We start from the raw sequence: 21261 nt of genomic DNA, 5'->3' as shown, positions 1-21261 counted from the left end.
AGAAAACAAATATGATAATAAGAAACACATAAAGGAATATTCAACTTGAGAAAAAGCAAAAGTCATTACTCGTTGACTGCCGATAAAACGCCCAATAAAGACTTAGTCACCGGACCGCGCCGGCCAGTTAAAGTACATGCCCTATCACACCACTCCACACCATACATAAATTCTCCCAGTCACATTTCCCAAATATGAAATTCAAAAAATTCAAATTTTAATTTACTTCTTTTAAAGTTTGGCAGAGGCGGGGTTCGAACTCACGGCGCAACGCTTAGTACTCTATGAACCCAGCGCCTTAGACCACTAGGCCACTTGTCTTCTTGTTATTCATCTGAAACTTATTTAAAAATATAATCGCAACTTCAACATAGGCCTACCACGTGACAAGCAAAGGCAGAAAACGTATTATATTTTGGAATTTTATCTGCTTAAAACATTAATGTGTATTATAATAGAGCTACCATTATTTATATTGTTGAATTCTCAAGCGCATAGAGACAATTAATACGAGCGTCCTATGATACATACACAATACATAAAATCGATTTTGATCTTCGGCATTACTCGGTGACCTCCGATAAAACGCCCAATAACGCCGGTCAGTTAAAAAAAATGCTTAAGTACATGCCCTATTGAGATAAGCAATCCTTTTGTGATATGTCCATTCATCCATATAATAATAGCAATCAGATTTTTGGATGGATGTTTTACACAGTGATTGGAGAAGAAGCTATGTAAATAATCAAAAGTACATGTCTACAAATTGACAAGGACAACTCCTTTTGTCAAAATTGTTTTCACCTATTGCTCAGTATGTTAATTAATCCGATTAATTAGGTAATTTCGCCAGCGTATGATATATCAGTACTAATATGTAGGCCCAAGGAGGTTAGATATAGAAAGAAGAGGAAATATATTACGTATCGCATATTGGTCCTTTGTGCCTATTAGAGTTTCCGCCAAAGAAGAAAGAAAAAAAGGAAGGGGGGGAGGGGGAGGAGAGAGAGGCAGAGGGAGACCGATGGAGTCACAGGGCTCTAAATTACATAGGCGTAGATCGGGGGGGGGGGGTAAATGCCACAATATTTTGCCAGGGGATGGTCAATATAATCACCCCCCAATATTGACGCCTGTGTATTGGTTTGTGTCGAAATTAACCTCATATTTGGCCATTTTATAGCCACAAAATGCCATTTTAGCGCTTTTCATGAATTTATTCCACTTTTGTCCCATATTTCACCAGTTTAGTTTCAATAGGCCTATGCTAAAATTTTCGCGCGCATTTGTACCATAAGGTTCACTGTACTGGGTACTTTTAAAAAATCCTAACCTAACCTAAACATAACTTTAACCCTTAGATTGGAGCTCTACTAGAAGTAAAAATATAGATAGTGAACGAATTTAGTATTTCTATATCTATGTGAGAATGATACAATAGAGGCCCTGCATGAAATTATTGATTGGCTCCAAACAAAGGTTTTCAACCGGTGTCCTTCACCGTAGTTATGGCGGAGTGCAGTCCATTCAATCATATGTTGTCATCAACCTATTTGATCGTAGTGCAGGATTATGTGTGTGAGACGAACTGTCACGGTAGATTGCAATCATGCTTTTGTTGAATGCATTTGAGTAGTCCGCCATATTTACGGGATGATACGTCGCATGCAAGGCCTCTATATGACATGATGAACATAGTCATTGATGCATCAGTTTTAAAATAGACTAGGCGGTTACCCATATTTGGCGATTACCAGGCTGATGGTGACATGCCCATATGACAATTTTACTAATTTGACCTCAGATGACCCCAGGGTGACATTGGATGACCCCAAAATGACCTAAACTTATAACTCTAAATGTTGACTGTACCTACCAAGTTTCATGCCCATATATGAGCTTTTACTAATTTGACCTCAGATGACCCGTGGTGACCTTGGATGACCCCAAAATGACCTTCAAAAATGCTGCTTTAAATGTTGACTGTACCTACCAAGTTTCATGCCCATACGACACTTTTTAGTAATTTGGCCTTAGATGACCCCTGGGAGGGGACCCCGTGGTCAGATAACTTAACGAACATAAACATCTTCTTGCCAGCACAGAACTATACCCACCCACCGCGTTTGAGCCCCGTACGACCTAGTTTCATGCCCATATGACAGTTTTTAGTCATTTGACCTCAAATGACCCCTGGGAGGGGGCCCCGGGGTCGGATGACTTAACGAACATAAACATCTTCTTGCCAAGACAGAACTACACCCACCCACCGAGTTTGAATCCTGTACGACCTAGTTTCATGCCCATATGACAGTTTTTAGTCATTTGACCTCAAATGACCCCTGGGGGGGGCCCTGGGGTCGGATGACTTAACGAACATAAACATCTTCTTGCCAGGACAGAGCTTCACCCACCCACCGAGTTTGAGTCCCACGACCTAGTTTCATGCCCATATGACAGTTTTAGTAATTTGACCTCAAATGACCCCCGGGAGGGGGGCCCTGGGGTCGGATGACTTAACGAACATAAACTTCTTCTTGCCAGGACAGAACTACACCCACCCACCGAGTTTGAGCCTCGTACGACCTAGTTTCATGCCCATATGACAGTCTTTAGTCATTTGACCTCAAATGACCCCTGGGAGGGGGGCCCCGGGGTCGGATGACTTAACGAACATAAACTTCTTCTTGCCAGGACAGAGCTACACCCACCCACCGAGTTTGAGCCCCGTACGACCTACGACGGCCTCACATTAGCAGTCACAGACAAAACCTAAATCTACAGAATATATCCATTACTCGTCGATACTCGAAAGAGCTCAAAATAAATAACTTAGAAAATTTTCTTGATGTCCTTTAACATGTTTTCATAGTTAACCATCGTTAGCCATGGAAATCTATCATGAGAACTGACCGGTGACTAAGTCCGATTTATTGGGACGTTTATCGGCAGTCAACGAGTAATGTTTCACACAAAAACAACAAATGCAAACATAGGCGACAAAAACAAAATTAATCATTCATTTTATTACTAGCACAACTCACGCTAATAGCGCGCATTACGCTAATGGCCGCTATTAGCGCCTATCATGCATGCCGAGAACATTTTTAGCACTTTTGGAAATAGCTCGCAATTGGTTCACTACCATTATCACGAAATAACAAAGGTTTGCTATTAGCACGCTACCGTCGTTAAAAGCGGGGGAAAACAGAAAGATACAAATACCGCGCAATTTGCTAGTGAGCAGCGCTAACGTGCTAAATATCCATCATCGCACCTTTATCTGCGTTTACTGTAACCAGTCCAGCGGAATCAGATCCAGACACACCCCAGCAAGTTTGCAAAAGTAGTACCAGATTCTATCTATTCTTTTCATCAAAAGAAGCCAAGAGATAAGATGAGATGAGGTGAGTTGAGATAAGATGAAATGGGGTGAGATGAGAAGAGGTGAGATGGGATGGGATGGGCTGTGATTAGATGAGATGAAATGGGATGGGATGGGATGTGATGAGATGAGATAAGATGGGATGGGATGGGATGGGATGTGATGTGATGGGATGGGATGTGATGAGATGAGGTGAGATGGGATGGGATGTGATGAGATGAGGTGAGATGGGATGGGATGTGATGAGATGAGGTGAGATGGGATGGGATGTGATTAGATGAGATGAGATGGGATGGGATGTGATGAGATGAGATGGGATGAGATGAGATGAGGTGAAGTAAGATGAGAAGGAATGGGATGGTTGGGATGGATGAGATGAGATGAAATAAAAAAGATGAGATGAGACGAGATCAATAAGATGAGATGAGATGAACTGAATACATATCAGCCCGGCTAGCTCAGTCGGTAGAGCATGGGACTCTTAATCCCAGGGTCGTGGGTTCGAGCCCCACGTTGGGCGAATTTGTTATTGCTTTTTATTTTCTATTATTATACTTGCATCTTGGGAAGCAGCCAAAAAAAAAATCGATTTTCATCATCTAAATCAATAATTAAAATATTGTTTTGTTAAAGTTCCTCCTACAAATCATATTCTTTGAAAACTTATTTGATTTATTGTTGTTAAAGAGTTATGTGCGTTTACAAAAGTGTTGTTATTTCAGCCCTCTTTACAACATAACTCAAGAACCACAGGACCTACACAAGTATATCTGTGATATTTGAATTCCTCTACACACGAGCTATGAAATGATCAATGCAATTTTTGCCAAAGCTCACTACCATTCGCAAGATGCTGTGAACTACCAAATCGCAACAGTTTTAAAATATGAGAAAGGTTTTTAACACAAGTCAAGTTTTAAAATAGTTGCTAATCTTATTATAGTTTATGGGTTGTCTTGGCTTAACGATTTGTTGGCTGTCTGTCTGTGTATAGAGAAATTAAAATTTTGTTTTAAAATTCACACAAATTACTTACAACAACAAAAACAACAACAAACGTTAACTTAAGGTGGTACTACACCTCTAGATAAATTTGTGATTATTTTTGCATTTTTCTTTAAAAATAATAACACACTTTAAAAAAAATTATGTCTATTAGAGGGGCAAGGAATCCAATTACTACACTGGAATTTCAGTGACTCAAGACAAACGGTACGTTATTTATGATAAGAAAAGAGGTACTGCTAGAATGTACCCCATATAATCTTGAATCACTGATATTTCAGTGAAGTAATTGGACTCTTTGCCCCTATAATATACATAACTTTTGTTATCAGAGTGTAGTTACTTTGTGAGAAAAATGCAATATTAGTCACAAAATTTATCAGGTGGTGTAGTACCACCTTAAGCAATAATAATAAAAACAAAAACAAAATAAAACGACAAAAAGATCAGCAAATAAAGACAATTAAAGTGGCTAAAGCTTTAATGATCACTATATTTATTAATGTATTTCTTAAACAGATTTTCTTGACAAGTTATAGCCGCAAAAGATACAATCTTGTAACCGGTTGACCATGGAAAAAAAAGCGACTTGACTTAAGTCATCATGTATGCTTAAGGCTAGATGTCCATGATAACTGAGATTTTATTTACATAGGCCACCCTGTAAGTCATTGGTATGACCTATTGGGGATAATGGCTAAGCCTGTTAAGCCATCTTCACCTTACGACTTGTCATCACCTCTCAGTGTCATCGTGTCTTTGGCAATCCATCCCTATACTCTAAAGACCTGATATGATCACTAGAGAACAGTCTAGGCCATATGCCAGCCATGCGAAACCACCCATGCGAACCTGATAATGATAGCATCATCATCTCCAATTACTACCATGTCGTCCGTCACCTTCTTGCATCCTCTTGGTTACATCTTCCCGACGCATCATCATCATCATCATCATCTTCATCTTCATCTTCACCCAGGGCGCACCCATTATTTGACCCACTCATTGTAAGAAGATTCACCACCAAAGTCATTCAGTTCTTATATATCGCATTGGATCATGTGGATATAAAGACCCCCACGTGATATATTTCGATGTATACATTTTAGCGGATAAACCTTATGATAGTGTTTGGAGTTTCTTTACTTCTCGTCATTGCTCATCATTATTAGGAGAAATCAAATGCCATCAAATAACGATTGTTAACGCATGCTGGCATCGCGGTGCTCCTAAAGCGTGACAATTTGCCCCGCGTTAACGATGCGGGTCATAATTCATGCAACTCAATCATAAACATCACGATTTTTGATTCTAAAAATAAGCGGAGGATATTTTCATCTAATGATGATGAATAGCGGTAAAGATGGTGGTGATAGTTGCGGCGGCTATTGTTCATCGCCTGCTCTGGACGTTTCGGGGGACACTTCGCGACCTTGTGCGGAACCACCAGCACCTCGCTATAGGCATCTCGAACTGACATCCGTGACTAATAACCACCTTACAGGCCAACAACATTACCGTTTCAATACCTCACCATCTATCATGGGATACCATCACGGAATAACAGAACTTGGGGCAACTTCACCGTCTGCAAACAATTGCCCATCACCTGTAGGAATAGCCACAAGTGATTGTGTGTATAGTAATTCTTCCTTGGTCCCTCCTACCGCCAAGATACGTGGTCAGGGAGGAGGTACAGGAACCAGAAAACATAACTCCCCTATTCCATCGGTGAAACTTCCAGAGTTCCCGTGGGTGGATGACACACCGGGGGCACGCAGATTCAGCGAAGCATGTGAGAAAAACAAAAAAGGTAAATCAATTTTTGCTCACTGCAGAAAATAACTGTGATTTCTTGATTATTTTCTTGTTGTTGCGACTGAGATTTTATTATGTTTTTCTATTTTGTAATTTCCTTTAAAGTTAAAAACAATGGTCCTCATTATTTTGTTGTTTTCAAGTTGCTCCAAATTTGGCCTAATGATTCTAAGTTTGCTAGGTTAGATTATTAGTTTTGTTCTCAATTCCGTTATATTATTTTTATTGTAACTTTATAATTTACACTGATAAAGGTATCACTATTTTATACAAATAACAGATTTAATTCTACATGCACATGTGGGGACAATCGTGGGGTACACGTCCCCCCTCCCCCGGGATTGACGCCCATAGTTGGCAGGTAATTCAAATGCATCTGTTGCGTCTGAGTAATACTCTGGAACATAATTTGTATTGTATCTGATCCATCAAATAATTACCGTGTGTTTATGCCGAGACGAAATGCCGCAACAGATGATCCTCTGTCATGAATTTACCATTGCGTGTCTGGGTGGATTTACAAAAATAAAACACTCTTCCCTGCAGATCCCAGTTTACGTATATGTGCCGTGGTATATCAAAAAAGACACTTTTTTGCAGGTTATCAATTTTGAGGTTTTTACATATCTTAAATATAGAGATATTTTGCTCCATAATGCCGTTTTCTCCAATGAAATCAGACATTCCTAAGCGAAGATATTGAGTGCGTAAGTTATGGTATTATAAAATTGGAAATTGAGATATCGGCCTTTACAAATATTATTGACAATGTTGGAAGTAGGAATGAACTTGAAAAATTTCTGAAAAATACAAGATGACAGTTATATTCCGGTCTGAACTATCATACAATTATTTTAAACATTGTTAACATCACAAATTTGCAACAAACCCAAATTGTGACAAAATCTACCCCGGGCAGATTTTTTGCTTTTTCTCCATTGTCCTGCCCCAAAGTGTCTCCTTTCGATATACCACGTCACATATAACATAGCACCCCGGGTATAGCACCAATTTTTATTCCGTTGTTATCCGGTTCACCTTGTGCAGTTGTTCCTTTGTGTTATTGTATCATAAAGTCAACATTTAAATATTATGACATCTATCCATATTTCCAACTTTTTTGCAAAACCCGGAGCAAAACCTGACGTACATGACATTGGCTTAACCTTGACTCTTGGCGTTACATTTAAACCAACCATGCCGAATTTTAAGGAATGCAAAACGCCTTAGATTAAAGAGGAAGCTCCGCCGAAGTAGTTCTTCTGGGGTGAACCAAACCTGCCTGGTTATCAAATTGATCAGTGACAAGGTTATCTCTGAATTTGACAGGGGCTAATTGATGTTTTATTGTTATCTTTAACTAAAGACTGGGAAAGGTTCTCAGTAGACATCCCATCATCGTCAACAAACTAGCGACAGAATGAACAAAGAAACATGTGAATGAAATAAACAAACAAATAAAATTAACTCTGACATACGGATTGGTTAGGCAATCTGCATATTTATACTGCTGTTTGATTTGTTACTCAAAATTTCACTATTTTTTGTTCAAATTGGTTCTTGCCGTTGAAACTATTTCGAAAAGGTAAACATTCATTGTTTGCAGGACTTTTTTGAGTGTTTTTTCCCGATACACTCAATATCGGTACATTCTTATCTTCTTCTTTTTTAATCACATGCAGCCATGTTTCTTTGTATACAGCCATGTATGCAGCTGTTGCCATGGTAACGTGTTTCATATAATATGAGTAGTACCGGTAACATAATTGATTTCCGATTTCAACGAGAAAAAATTCATTTTTAAATTCAAATGACACAAAATGAATTCTTCAAGATACTGACAAACAGAACTGCGGAGATCCTTATTTAGATTTTGAGTATCAAATTATCAACATTCCTCAAAAACGATGTAGGACTAGCTAATTGTTTGACTATGTCGAAGTTCATTTGGTTTTATTTCAAATGTTGTCTTATCGTGTCACCAAAATATGCCATTAACTCAATTTGGCAACATTTTGTAAGGAGGATGAACAACTTGCATCTATTTTTATAAATTGGTTAATTAGAATTTACTTAATACTTGACAAAAATAGTCAACAGGTGGAACATTTTACACAATAATTGGGTCTTCTTTAAAGATAGAGATACAACCGAAAGGTCATTTAATATGATCATTTTCAATAAATCAGTACATGTAGAATGAAATAACGGCCTGTTTTTTGGGTTGGTTTACATGCCACTTTCATGCAGCCAAAGATAGGAACCTTATTCGGTGAGATGCATAAGAAGATTCAATTTCATTAACCATTAAATGTAGATGAAAAAAATAATTGTCAGATCCATTTTTTCAGAAATTTTTAAAAATTTCAAATTTTAACAATTTGGTGATCATATTTTAAATATGCATGAAAAATGTATGCAAATGAGTACAAACAAGCCTAGTATTGGTTTAGTGGTTCTTGAGATAGGGGTTGTATTAACAAGAAAATCTTGCTTATTATTTAATGCGACCAATATATCCGCGTATGCAAACCAATGCTAAGCCGATCCACCTGTCGGATGGAGTCAACGTGTATTTACTAGGGGACACTATTACCATTTTGTGTGTTCAATGAAACCGATATGCATGCTTACTATTATACTGTACATACATTTATTTTCCGAATTCAGGCCAGAAATAAGACCATTATATCAAAAGTCGCGAATCGATTTCCTTTTTTGAACTTTTCATAATGTTTTATTGTTTCTTTTTTGGGGACATAATTAATCTTAGAATTGAAATACTGCAGGAATTATCTTAATACATGTAGGATAACCCTATTTTTATGGTTTTGTGATTTCTGAGAGCGAAATACATATTGCTATCTACCGTAGATAGCTAGTTGTTTTCTGTGTGTATCTTTGTAATAAGTTGCCGTTGTTGTCTCAGATTGTTCATTAAAAAGGAAAATAGGCTTACTATTCATAGAACTCATGTGAATACTGATTATGTTAACGCCATTTTATATAGTTTTGTGACTCCTGAGACAAAATATAGGCCTACAATCTTGCTATCTACCTAAGATAGCCAATCATAGTAAAGGCCGTAGGCATATATTTGCAATTGCAGTACCTTTGTTGAGAAGAGGAAATACGGTCAATGAAATTACTCTCAATGTAGTCATGTGATTGTGTCTTGTATTAAGTCACAAATATAGTTTTGCTATCTACCAAAGACAGCAATTGACCTTTTCGGTAAATCCCATAAGCCTTTGCGAGTACACCTGAGAACTCGTCATTTGACATCACGGAACAATAGTAGGCCTATAATTATTGTGGGTGTATCTCTTTTTGGAAACGCAAGTTTGGAGGAAATCTACCCGCACCCCATCCACCACCTCATTTATCTACAAGTACACCCCACCACCCCTATACACCATAAGCACACACCCCTCCCCCATTCCCACACACCCACCCCACCCACCACCAACTCGCCCCCGACCTTCACCCACCCCTACATCTAACATAAAATCAATTAAAGGAAACCAAGGAAGAAAAAAAGCAGACAAAAGGAAATAATATAAAAAGCGCACACAAAACATAACAAACAACCAATAAATAAAGTACAAAACATAACAAACAACCAATAAATAAAGTACAAAACATAACAAACAACCAATAAATAAAGTACAAAACAAAACATAACAAACAACCAATAAATAAAGTAGCGGGAAGCGAGAAATGAAAGCAAAACAGACATAAATCGCCAAACGTGGGGCTCGAACCCACGACCCTGGGATTAAGAGTCCCATGCTCTACCGACTGAGCTAGCCGGGCTGTTATAAACACATTTGTACGTCTCATCACATTCAGTTAAGATTTATGATAAAAAATTGATACAATTAATATTAATATTCTGTTTTTTGAAATTTTAAACAAGAAAATGTTAGTCATACCAGAGAAGATTCCCATCTTTTCTGGTCATACACAACTTTACACTAAAAGGTAAAGAACAAAAGGAATTTACTCAACTGTTTGGAGAAAAAGAAACAGATTTGAAGAAAAAAGAGCAAGGAACAGAAAGGCCACTCCATAAAAAATACATAAAGCGAAAGATTTTGCTCTTAGCTCTTTGGGTCAAGAAATTGGAAATTATTATACCCCTTATCAAACAAAAAAAGAAGGAAACATAATAACCGGGAAAAAAATTCAACCAACATAAAAGCAATACTATTACAACCAACAAGGCAGAAAAACAAATATAAAGCGCCCAACGTGGGGCTCGAACCCACGACCCTGGGATTAAGAGTCCCATGCTCTACCGACTGAGCTAGCCGGGCTGTTATGAATACATGCTTACATCTCGTCTATCGCATGCTTGTTATGTATAGATAATCAAATCACTAATAATTTTTCTGACTTTTTTCATGTCTATATTTTGCCAGATTATGTTAAATTTTGTATTAAAAGATCATCATTTTTGACTTATGACAAACAATTGATAAAACAATATTCTATAAACTGACATAATAAGATATACCCTCTTGTCATGCAAAATATGACAAGCAGTTTCAAACAAACTAAATGCAAAAAACAGTAAACATAAACAAAAGATATACAAAAATATAATGCAAAGATTCGTGAGCAAAATGACAAGATTAAACAAAACACAAATAAACACAAATTTATTAAAAAAAATATTGCAAATGTTATCCTATTTTGAGCCATCCTTCATAAGATGTAGGCCAATCGGTTTTAAAAGAAAGCATATGATAATTCCTCTTGCTATCTTCAGTAGACAACAAGATTATAATACTACATTGAACCATGTAAACATAGGGGTATTTAATGAAAGGCAATCCTACATTGAGATATTTCATTTGAAATCCTCACTCCCCCTGTGGAAGATTTATCTAAAGTCTGTGCCACAGGGGGAGTATGGGTTTCAAATAGAAAAGACACAAAACCATATGAATAGTGTTGTTACCAAGCTTCACTATACAGAAACCAATAAGATTGGAAAGGATGATAATTACCAACAGATTCTAAGGGTACGCCCAATACAATAATGGCTATCTTCGGTAGATAGCAAGATTGTGTTTTTTGTCTTAAAAGACATAAATCCATATAAAATAATCTTAAATCGTGTAGATCAATTATGGGAGTATATTTCCTTATGTAACCTTGAAAAAACTAAAAACTTATTGCAAAGGTACAACCAGAAAACAACTAGTTATTTACGGTAGATATAGCAAGACTATAATTACTTATTCAGAAGTCAGCTAGTTATCTACGGTAGATAGCAAGACTATAATTATTTATTCAGAAAACAACTAGTTATCTACGGTAGATAACAAGAATATAATGATTTATTCAGAAAACAACTAGTTATCTACGGTAGATAACAGGCCCGTACGCAGGGGCGCACACCCCCCGCCTCCAATTTCGAAAAGTATACAAAATTTCAGGATTTGTGAGCGTAGCGAGCAAGAAAATCAGGTTTTTTACGCTTTTCTGGACCAGAAAGGTTCACATTTTGGGAAGAAAGTCCACTTTTCACAAAATCGCCCCCTGGAATAAAGTCCACCTTTTCAAAATCAGCACCCCCAATGAAATCCTGGTATATAGCAAAACTATAATTGTTTATTCAGAAAACAACTAGTTATATTCGGTAGATAGCAAGACTATACCTGTTTATTCCTAAAGACATAAAACCAATGGGGTATAATTACGTCTTTGTGTGTGCAATCTATGTGGGGGTGATGTTGTATATGCATAAGGGAGGTGGAGGGGGCAGGCGGGTGTATATGATTTGCGAGATGCCATTTTAATAACGTCGACTTATCAGGGCCGGCAACGCCATGCAAAAAGTGTTCGTCAATTAGCCATATAATCACCTGTAAGCCAATACATTAAAAATGTCTGTCAAGGTATTTGATAGAAATAAACACCAGGTAACCCATGTCATATATGTATGATACTCGCTCACCTAATTGATGGTGATATATCTACAACAAACAATGAATGTGTTAGTCTTCCGTCGCTCTCTTTGATCTACAAGGTCTCACATATCCATCATTTTATACCCGCAGCATATCATCACTCGATTTCATCAAACCAGTCTCATGTCGCAAAATATCAAGTTGAGATAAAAGCTTGATTAGATGATGAATTACAATAGAAAACATACGAAATTTGTTCTCTCAAAAGCTTGTAACTTTACATCGGGGTAGACCAGACTTTAGTGAGGATTAACATTTGAAAACAGGAGCATAATGTTGTCAGATCAAGTTAATAACTTGATTTGAAAATGCACGACATTCGATTGTTTTGGGTCAAATATGGTACATATAGTACAACATCATATAGCATGAAAACATACATAGACATGATGAATGAGTATCAAATTATGAATAAAACCTTTCAAGCGCATAAAGGTTGATTAATCTATTCAAAACTGACATAAAGCGTATTTTATAGATTAATATTCTGAGAAAATATATCGTATTATTTATTGTTAGCAATTGTTTTGTTAATACTATGACAATATTCATTGGTGTACTTGAAAAGTATAGCATTACTGTCAAATGTTGCTGCATAGTGCATAATATAATTTATGATGATTTTTATGGTGGGGTAAATGTCAGAGTAATAGTCCATCTCTGAAGGGGTTAAAGGAGTGAAGGTAGTTTGTCATGACGTATTCAACGTGTTCAACATGTAACGCGACAAGCAAAAAAACGACAAAGTGGTATTGTATTTGTTCGCTAATTTCAGGTATTGTATCTATTAAAATTAATTGTTAATCTGTGGAGAATGGTAATGTCTCATTATTTACAGAATTTAACGTCCCTAATTATATAAGCACGTTCGCGTAAAAAACATTTCTGCACTTGATATCAAGAACAGTTTTTCGTATAGTTACCCAGCAAACACAAAACGTTTTTGACATCATTCGCAAAAGGTTATAAAAGGTTGTCAGAAAACGTTTAAATGTCGGGTTATATAAAGGGTATATTAACGGTATAAAACGTTTTAATAACATTAAAAATCATTTTTTGATAATCTACTGCTCAGCAAACAAAAAACGTTTTAGAGAAAACGTTTAAATATCGGGTTATATAAAGGATATAAAACGTTTTAATAACATTCCAAAAACATTTTTGAAAACTTGATACAAAATATTCTAAACAGAATGTTATTTTGGGGTTGAAAAATATTTTGCGAAAAATGTTTGCCCAAAATATTTGCAATAACGTTTTAAAAACGTTTTCATGACCTTTATATAACCCGACATTTAAATGTTATTAAAATGTTTTGAAAAACATTTTAAGAACATTTCTGTGTTTGCTGAGTGCAAATATTTTAACATAATGTTATTTAAGTGTTGACAAAATATTTTTGCAAATATAGTTTACAATAACATTTTTGAAAACATTCTAAAAATATTGTTGTAGTGTGTTTTCATACAAAACGTTTTAAAACGTTTTCATGACCTTTATATAACCCGACATTTTAATGTTATTAAAACGTTTGTATGTAAACCAAAAGCCAAAATATAACTTATTAAAAACGTTTTCAAAACGTTTTTGTGTTTGCTGGGTAATTGATCAGCTAGTAAATTATCGGGCCTTATAACATCGCGGATTAATATCAATATATTTTATTTTGGGAATCGTCCTATACTTTGTTTACATTCTTTAACACAAAAATATAGATGAGGCAGGTAAACCACAGCACTCTTTACGTGGGTCTACTTTTCGGCGTAGTGGTAAAAGCCTAACAATTCCCGCTGATTACTAGCTGATCATGTCACAATCGACTTATATACTAGTAGTTCCAATCGTCGTATAACATCTTTTATCATATAACACAAACTAAATGCTGTAAAAGTACTTTCTGTATGCGGAACATTCAAGCTATCGTCAGTAGATAGCAAATGCATGTGTATTTTGTCAGCTTCAAATAGATATGACCAAATGTGTAAGTGTTATCTTCAGTAGATAGCAAATACTGCCAAAATATCCATCATACTGATTATTCAAATTGATATGACCAAATGTGTAAGTGTTATCTTCAGTAGATAGCAAATACTGCCAAAATATCCACCATTTTGATTCTTCAAATAGATATGACCAAATGTGTATGTGTTATCTTCAGTAGATAGCAAATACTGCCAAAATATCCTTCATACTGATTCTTTAAATAGATATGACCAAATGCGCATGTGTTATCTTCAGTAGATAGCAAATACTACTAAAATATCCATCATACTGATTATTCAAATAGATATGACCAAATGCGCATGTGTTATCTTCAGTAGATAGCAACTGCTACAAAAATATCCATCATACTGATTCTTCAAATAGATATGACCAAATGTGTATGTGTTATCTTCAGTAGATAGCAAATAATGCCAAAATATCCATCATACTGATTCTTCAATTAGATATGACCAAATGTGTATGCGTTATCTTCAGTAGATAGCAAATACTGCCAAAATATCCTTCATACTGATTCTTTAAATAGATATGACCAAATGCGCATGTGTTATCTTCAGTAGATAGCAACTGCTACAAAAATATCCATCATACTGATTCTTCAAATAGATATGACCAAATGCGCATGTGTTATCTTCAGTAGATAGCAACTGCTACAAAAATATCCATCATACTGATTCTTCAAATAGATATGACCAAATGCGCATGTGTTATCTTCAGTAGATAGCAACTGCTACAAAAATATCCATCATACTGATTCTTCAAATAGATATGACCAAATGTGTATGTGTTATCTTCAGTAGATAGCAAATAATGCCAAAATATCCATCATACTGATTCTTCAAATAGATATGACCAAATGTGTAAGTGTTATCTTCAGTAGATAGCAAATAATGCCAAAATATCCATCATACTGATTCTTCAAATAGATATGACCAAATGTGTATGTGTTATCTTCAGTAGATAGCAAATACTGCCAAAATATCCATCATATTGATTCTTCAAATAGATATAACCAAATGTGTAAGTGTTATCTTCAGTAGATAGCAAATAATGCCAAAATAGCCATCATACTGTTTCTTCAAATAGATATGACCAAATGTGTACGTGTTATCTTCAGTAGATAGCAAATAATGCCAAAATATCCATCATATTGATTCTTCAAATAGATATGTCCAAATGTGCATGTGTTATCTTCAGTAGATAGCAAATACTACCAAAATATCCATCATACTGATTATTCAAATTGATATGACCAAATGTGCATGTGTTATCTTCAGTAGATAGCAAAAACTACCAAAATATCCATCATACTGATTCTTTAAATAGATATGGCCAAATGTGAATGTGTTATCTTCAGTAGATAGCAAAAAAGGCCAAAATATCCAACATATTGATTATTCAAACAGATATGACCAAATGTGTATGCGTTATCTTCAGTAGATAGCAAAAAAATGCCAACATATCCATCATATTGATTCGTCAAATAGATATGACCAAATGTGTATGTGTTATCTTCAGTAGATAGCAAATACTGTCAAAATATCCTTCATACTGATTCTTCATATAGATATGACCAAATGTGTAAGTGTTATCTTCAGTAGATAGCAAATACTGCCGAAATATCCATCATAGTGATTTTTCAAACAGATATGACCAAATGTGCATGTGTTATCTTCAGTAGATAGCAAATACTGCCAACATATCCATCATACTGATTCTTCAAATAGATATGACTTAATGTGCATGTGTTATCTTCAGTAGATAGCAAAAAATGCAAAAATATCCATCATACTGATTCTTCAAATAGATATGACCAAATGTGCATGTGTTATCTTCAGTAGATAGCAAATACTACCAAAATATCCATCATATTGATTCATCAAAAAGATATGACCAAATGCGCATGTGTTATCTTCAGTAGATAGCAAAAAATGCAAACATATCCATCATACTGATTCTTCAAATAGATATGACCAAATGTGCATGTGTTATCTTCAGTAGATAGCAAAAAATGTCAAAATATCCATCATACTGTTTCTTCAAATATATATGACCAAATGTGCATGTGTTATCTTCAGTAGATAGCAAATACTGCCAAAATATCCATCATACTGATTCTTCAAATAGATATGACCAAATGTGCATGTGTTATCTTCAGTAGATAGCAAAAAATGCCAAAATATCCATCATACTGATTCTTCAAATAGATATGACCAAATGTGTAAGTGTTATCTTCAGTAGATAGCAAAAAATGCCAAAATATCCATCATACTGATTCTTCAAATAGATATGACCAAATGTGTAAGTGTTATCTTCAGTAGATAGCAAAAAAGGCCAAAATATCCATTATATTGATTATTCAAACAGATAGGACCAAATGTGTATGCGTTATCTTCAGTAGATAGCAAAAAAATGCCAACATATCCATCATATTGATTCGTCAAATAGATATGACCAAATGTGTATGTGTTATCTTCAGTAGATAGCAAATACTGCCAAAATATCCTTCATACTGATTCTTCATAATAGATATGACCAAATGTGTAAGTGTTATCTTCAGTAGATAGCAAATACTGCCGAAATATCCATCATAGTGATTTTTCAAACAGATATGACCAAATGTGCATGTGTTATCTTCAGTAGATAGCAAATACTGCCAAAATATCCATCATACTGATTCTTTAAATAGATATGGCCAAATGTGTATGTATTATCTTCAGTAGATAGCAAATACTACCAAAATATCCATCATACTGTTTCTTCAAATAGATATGACCAAATGTGTAAGTGTTATCTTCAGTAGATAGCAAATACTGCCACCATACTGATTATTCAAATAGATATGACTTAATGTGCATGTGTTATCTTCAGTAGAGAACAAATGCTACAAAAATATCCACCATACTTATTGTACATGATTTGGAAAAGTCTCAGAGAAACCGAAGTATTTGTGACAATTCAAAACAAATACACTCTCTATGTCCTTTATTATACTACAGTCCTGGTTTTACATTGTTTTACTTTGAGTCCGTTTTATAACGATATTATTATGTTCTCACCATTTCTGGTTAATTTCTGGTTCTAACATCTCAGCCATTTTAGACCTTTGTTCATATCTGAGATGTGTTTCTACATTTATCTTTTCAATATGTAGGACCATGCATAATTATATGACGGCTTGATTCAATTGTGATATCATTTATTATCAATCAAGTCCAATATAACTATCACGTTATGTTGCAATATTTTAGCACTTGTCAAGGCCAGTCAGTTTTATTATATGACAACATATTCATCATAATATGAGTCATATTGCACGCGTCAAAGCAGCCGTGTCTGTGTGTGTCGGAATTATGGGCTTTTTAACACTCTTATATTATGTCATTTCTTTGTTGGTAAATGGCAAATAATATGTAAATTAGAAATTTATAATATATTAATTGGCTAATTTTTGGTCAATTACTGCACTTTTAGATTGTCAAATTAAAGGCGGCATAATATGATTCGTTTTTATAATGATTTGGTTTTCCCATGAACAATAGAGTATAAAAGGTCATTAAGTTAGCACAAAAACAAAGCAAAAAGTGCGCTATTGTGAGAAAATAATCATTATATTCCATTTATACAAGATATACGTATAACATTTTGTCAAAACTTGCATAAAGTTTTAAATTATGTATTATTTCCCGGCTAAAATTAGTATAAAATATCTAATATACTTTCATCTGTTCATTTCTCATTTCAGATAATGCCAAAGATCAAAACGGACCGCATCGGAGAGTACGCACTGCGTTTACTAACACGCAACTTTTGGAACTGGCAAAAGAATTTCGCTACAATAAATATTTATGTCGGCCACGCAGAATTGAAATCGCTTCTCTTCTAGAGCTCTCCGAACGACAGGTTAAAGTATGGTTTCAAAATCGTCGTATGAAACAGAAACGACTTGCTCTAAAAACTACATCCAGTAAAGCAACTAAAGAAGCTGTACTCGCTGCTGCCGCTGCCTCGCAGGTGGCGTCTACATCCGTGTATCTTAGCGACAAAGCTAGGGATTGCGATGCGGTCGGTGATGGGGATCAACACGGGTCGCCCGCAGCTAGTCATCAAGCCTATGCAGCCAGGATTCAAGACGGAAACGCTTGCTACGCAGCACCTGCAAATGGAGAAGAAGAGAGTAGTGGCTCCGAATCCAATCCGAATCACACACTGGATATGAAAGTTGAATCAAATGAAATGAAAGATCAGCAAAACAATTTATGCGCGAGTAAATCAATCAATTCCGATACAACAGCAGAATTTGTTAACTTTGTCACAGGGAACGCGAATACCGCAAGTCGCGCTGGGTTAACAGCGGTGACATCAGAATCATTGCAACTTGCGTTGCTTCAAGATTCAAATCTAACACTATCGTCAGTGATGTCACCTACTAATTATAGCCCGTCATCACACCTTGATGGAGGTGATGCAGTGCCGCGGTTTTCATCTGATAGAGCATTTTTCCCGGCGACGACAAACCACCAAGAGGTTTCATCATTACCTTTCAACGGCTACTATCATCTGGGTGCCGTTGACCATCCTTTTACTTCATCCACACCTACGGTACCTAGGGATAATTGTATATCTTCACATATTAATGGATATTCGTATGCTTGTCCATATTAGTCAAACTATTACCTCGAGTTAATTTCAATTTGCAATAAATTTGCGATAGAACATTTTGAACATTAATTACATATGATGCATTGCATGACATTCCATAGATATTGACATTCCGTAGAATATTTGGATATAGAATCAAAAGTAAGGCTTGGAACAAATTTTGTAATTATTTAAAGTACTAACGTGTGGCGATGATTGGTCTTTTCGTGTGTGTTTAATTATTAATTACGTAACTTTTTAATTGTAAATAGTTAAGTCAGTTTTCGTCTACAAAATGAAGCAATAATAATGCATATGTACAGAATACCGAAAGATCTTATAACTAGTGAATAGCCATGATAGCGGCATGTTGCAATAGCGCCGTTTACTATCTACCGTAGATAGCAAACTTAAATGCAATATTAAATCCATGATATCATGTGAAAATGGAACACCAATGATAATACTAAATACGTAAATGTATCAAATCATTCAGGTCATAATATAACTTGTTGGAGGAACAAAATGTGGACTTACACATGTATTATGGCGTTCAATTTTACGAAAATACATAATGTGGTGAAAAGAAATGGTATTTGGTGTTTGTTTTTCTAAGGTGCTCCAGGCAGAGATATTATGTGGGGTTTACTTCTTATGTGGTTTTTACTGATCATTTCAATCTTGGTTGGTGATTAAGATGTCCTGTGGCAATTTTCCCCCTTAACATCTTATAGATTCTTTAGTTTATGCGAGAGAGGGGGAGAGAGAGTGAGGAAGAGGGAGGGGAGAGGGGGAGGGGCGGAGAGGAAGAGGGAGAGAGTGGAGGGCGAGATTAGAGGGGGAGTGAGGGGGAGAGAGGAAGGTACAGGAAAAGAGGTGAAAAGGCGACCATTTTATTTATAAGTATACAACCATATTGGTAAAAACAGGTAAAATAACGCTACGCTATTGATTTCATCAACTTCAAGAGTGTGTGATACATTTCAATTAGGGTTGCATTGTTTTAAATCAGATATAGCAGAATGTGACTTTGCATGTTCTATCTTTAGTAGATAGCAAAATCAATTGATACCCACTGATTCTTTATGGCTAGGATTCATTGAGCTAGGATAAGGATTTTGGGATTATTACTAACCTAGGATACTGCATTGACAATATCATTTTTTTCTATCAAAATTTGAAAAATGAGAACAGGAGCTTTTAGTCCCTAAATATTAATGTTTTCAGTAATATTCTATAGATACGAAATCTGCATGTGTGCTATAAAAGACTCCCGTTAGTGTATTTAATGACGTCACACAATAAAATTTAAGAATACGACTAACGATCTTTCCTGTCAGACCGTAACATATTTATTTTTTATTGATCATCATAATTTTATGGTCTGATTGCTAAATTGCTATTGCTAATCACAGTGGAATTGCGACGATCATTAAGCGATTTACTCAATGGTTTTGTTGATATTGACATCATCATGGGAAATAAGATATATAGCATTTATTTATGGGATAGGGACCTATTAAAAATATGGGACGGATCAGGAATTATAGAATGTTATACACTATTCTAAGCTGCTACCCGTTCTTGGAACTTTGAAACAGTTTAATATTTTCCTTAAGGTTAGCAACTATTTTAAACTGTTGCGATTTGGCAGTGCACAGCATCTTACGAATGGTAGTGAGCTTTGGCAAAAATTGCATTGATCATTTCGTAGCGAGTATGTAGAAGAATTCAAATATCGCAGATATACTTTTGTAGCTCCTGAGGTTCTTGAGTTATGTTGTAAAGAGGGCTGAAACAACAACACTTTTAAAAAACGTACATAATTCATTAATTACAATAAATCAAGTAAGTTTTCAAAATATATGATTTGTAGAATGAACTTTTGCAAAATATCAAAGTATTACTTTTCAATAATATATTGATTTAGATAATGAAAATCGATTTTTTTTTTGGTTGCTTCGACCAACAATACCTAGTCTACCCTTAATAGAATACATCGATATTTTAATTTACATCATTTAAGTCAATTTTGAGCTTAAACCACTGTTTTATAATCATGTTAATGGCTTAAAAGATTTTGTTACACACCTCCCTTCTTAACTGTTGTTTTCTTAAATCCGAGTGCCGCTTACACGTGATATAATTTAGCGATTAAGTTATAATAACATTTAGCTTATGCAAGTTAATTTTTTAGTAATTATTCTACATTTTGTAGCTATCGGCAATGGGACCATTACTCTTTTAATAACGTCGTTACTCAAATTATGTCGTGTTTTTTCAAGTAATTTGATCTTCTAAAGGTTAACAATTTCCTTTGTATAAATCTATACGTAAAACGTAGTGTTCTTACATAATTATATTACCCTTCTTCATTTTATTTTTTTATTAGTTTGGTGGGCCAGAAATCCAAATTATATCAATGTTTCT

At 35.4% G+C, this 21261-nt stretch overlaps 1 protein-coding gene and 3 non-coding genes across 4 annotated transcripts; 2 read left to right on the top strand and 2 right to left on the bottom strand.

Annotated features, from left to right (window-relative positions):
* The first annotated feature begins 3832 nt into the window (after window positions 1-3832).
* Window positions 3833-3905, top strand: Trnak-cuu (transfer RNA lysine (anticodon CUU)). Its single transcript has one exon. It is a non-coding gene; the product is annotated as a tRNA-Lys (tRNA).
* Window positions 3906-5169: 1264 nt separating this feature from the next.
* On the top strand, window positions 5170-19545 carry LOC140142547 (uncharacterized). Its single transcript, XM_072164541.1, has 2 exons — window positions 5170-6203; window positions 17936-19545. The coding sequence occupies exons 1-2, from the start codon at window positions 5732-5734 to the stop codon at window positions 18853-18855; spliced, it is 1392 nt and encodes a 463-aa protein (XP_072020642.1). The 5' UTR covers window positions 5170-5731; the 3' UTR covers window positions 18856-19545.
* Trnak-cuu (transfer RNA lysine (anticodon CUU)) lies at window positions 9952-10024 on the bottom strand. Its single transcript has one exon. It is a non-coding gene; the product is annotated as a tRNA-Lys (tRNA).
* On the bottom strand, window positions 10455-10527 carry Trnak-cuu (transfer RNA lysine (anticodon CUU)). The gene has a single exon. It is a non-coding gene; the product is annotated as a tRNA-Lys (tRNA).
* Window positions 19546-21261: the final 1716 nt, after the last annotated feature.

The sequence above is a fragment of the Amphiura filiformis genome, chromosome 20, assembly GCF_039555335.1.
Source record: "Amphiura filiformis chromosome 20, Afil_fr2py, whole genome shotgun sequence".
Taxonomy (NCBI): domain Eukaryota; kingdom Metazoa; phylum Echinodermata; class Ophiuroidea; order Amphilepidida; family Amphiuridae; genus Amphiura; species Amphiura filiformis.
Note: the sequence above shows the minus strand (reverse complement) of the source record. Positions and strands in the feature narration are given on the sequence as shown.

What these genes read in the sequence shown, in the direction of transcription:
- LOC140142547 (XM_072164541.1), top strand. Translation starts at nt 5,732, where the DNA reads ATGATGATGAATAGCGGTAAAGATGGTGGTGATAGTTGCGGCGGCTAT. An exon ending in ATGTGAGAAAAACAAAAAAG is followed by an intron (nt 6,204 to 17,935) that starts GTAAATCAATTT and finishes TTCTCATTTCAG; the next exon opens with ATAATGCCAAAGATCAAAAC.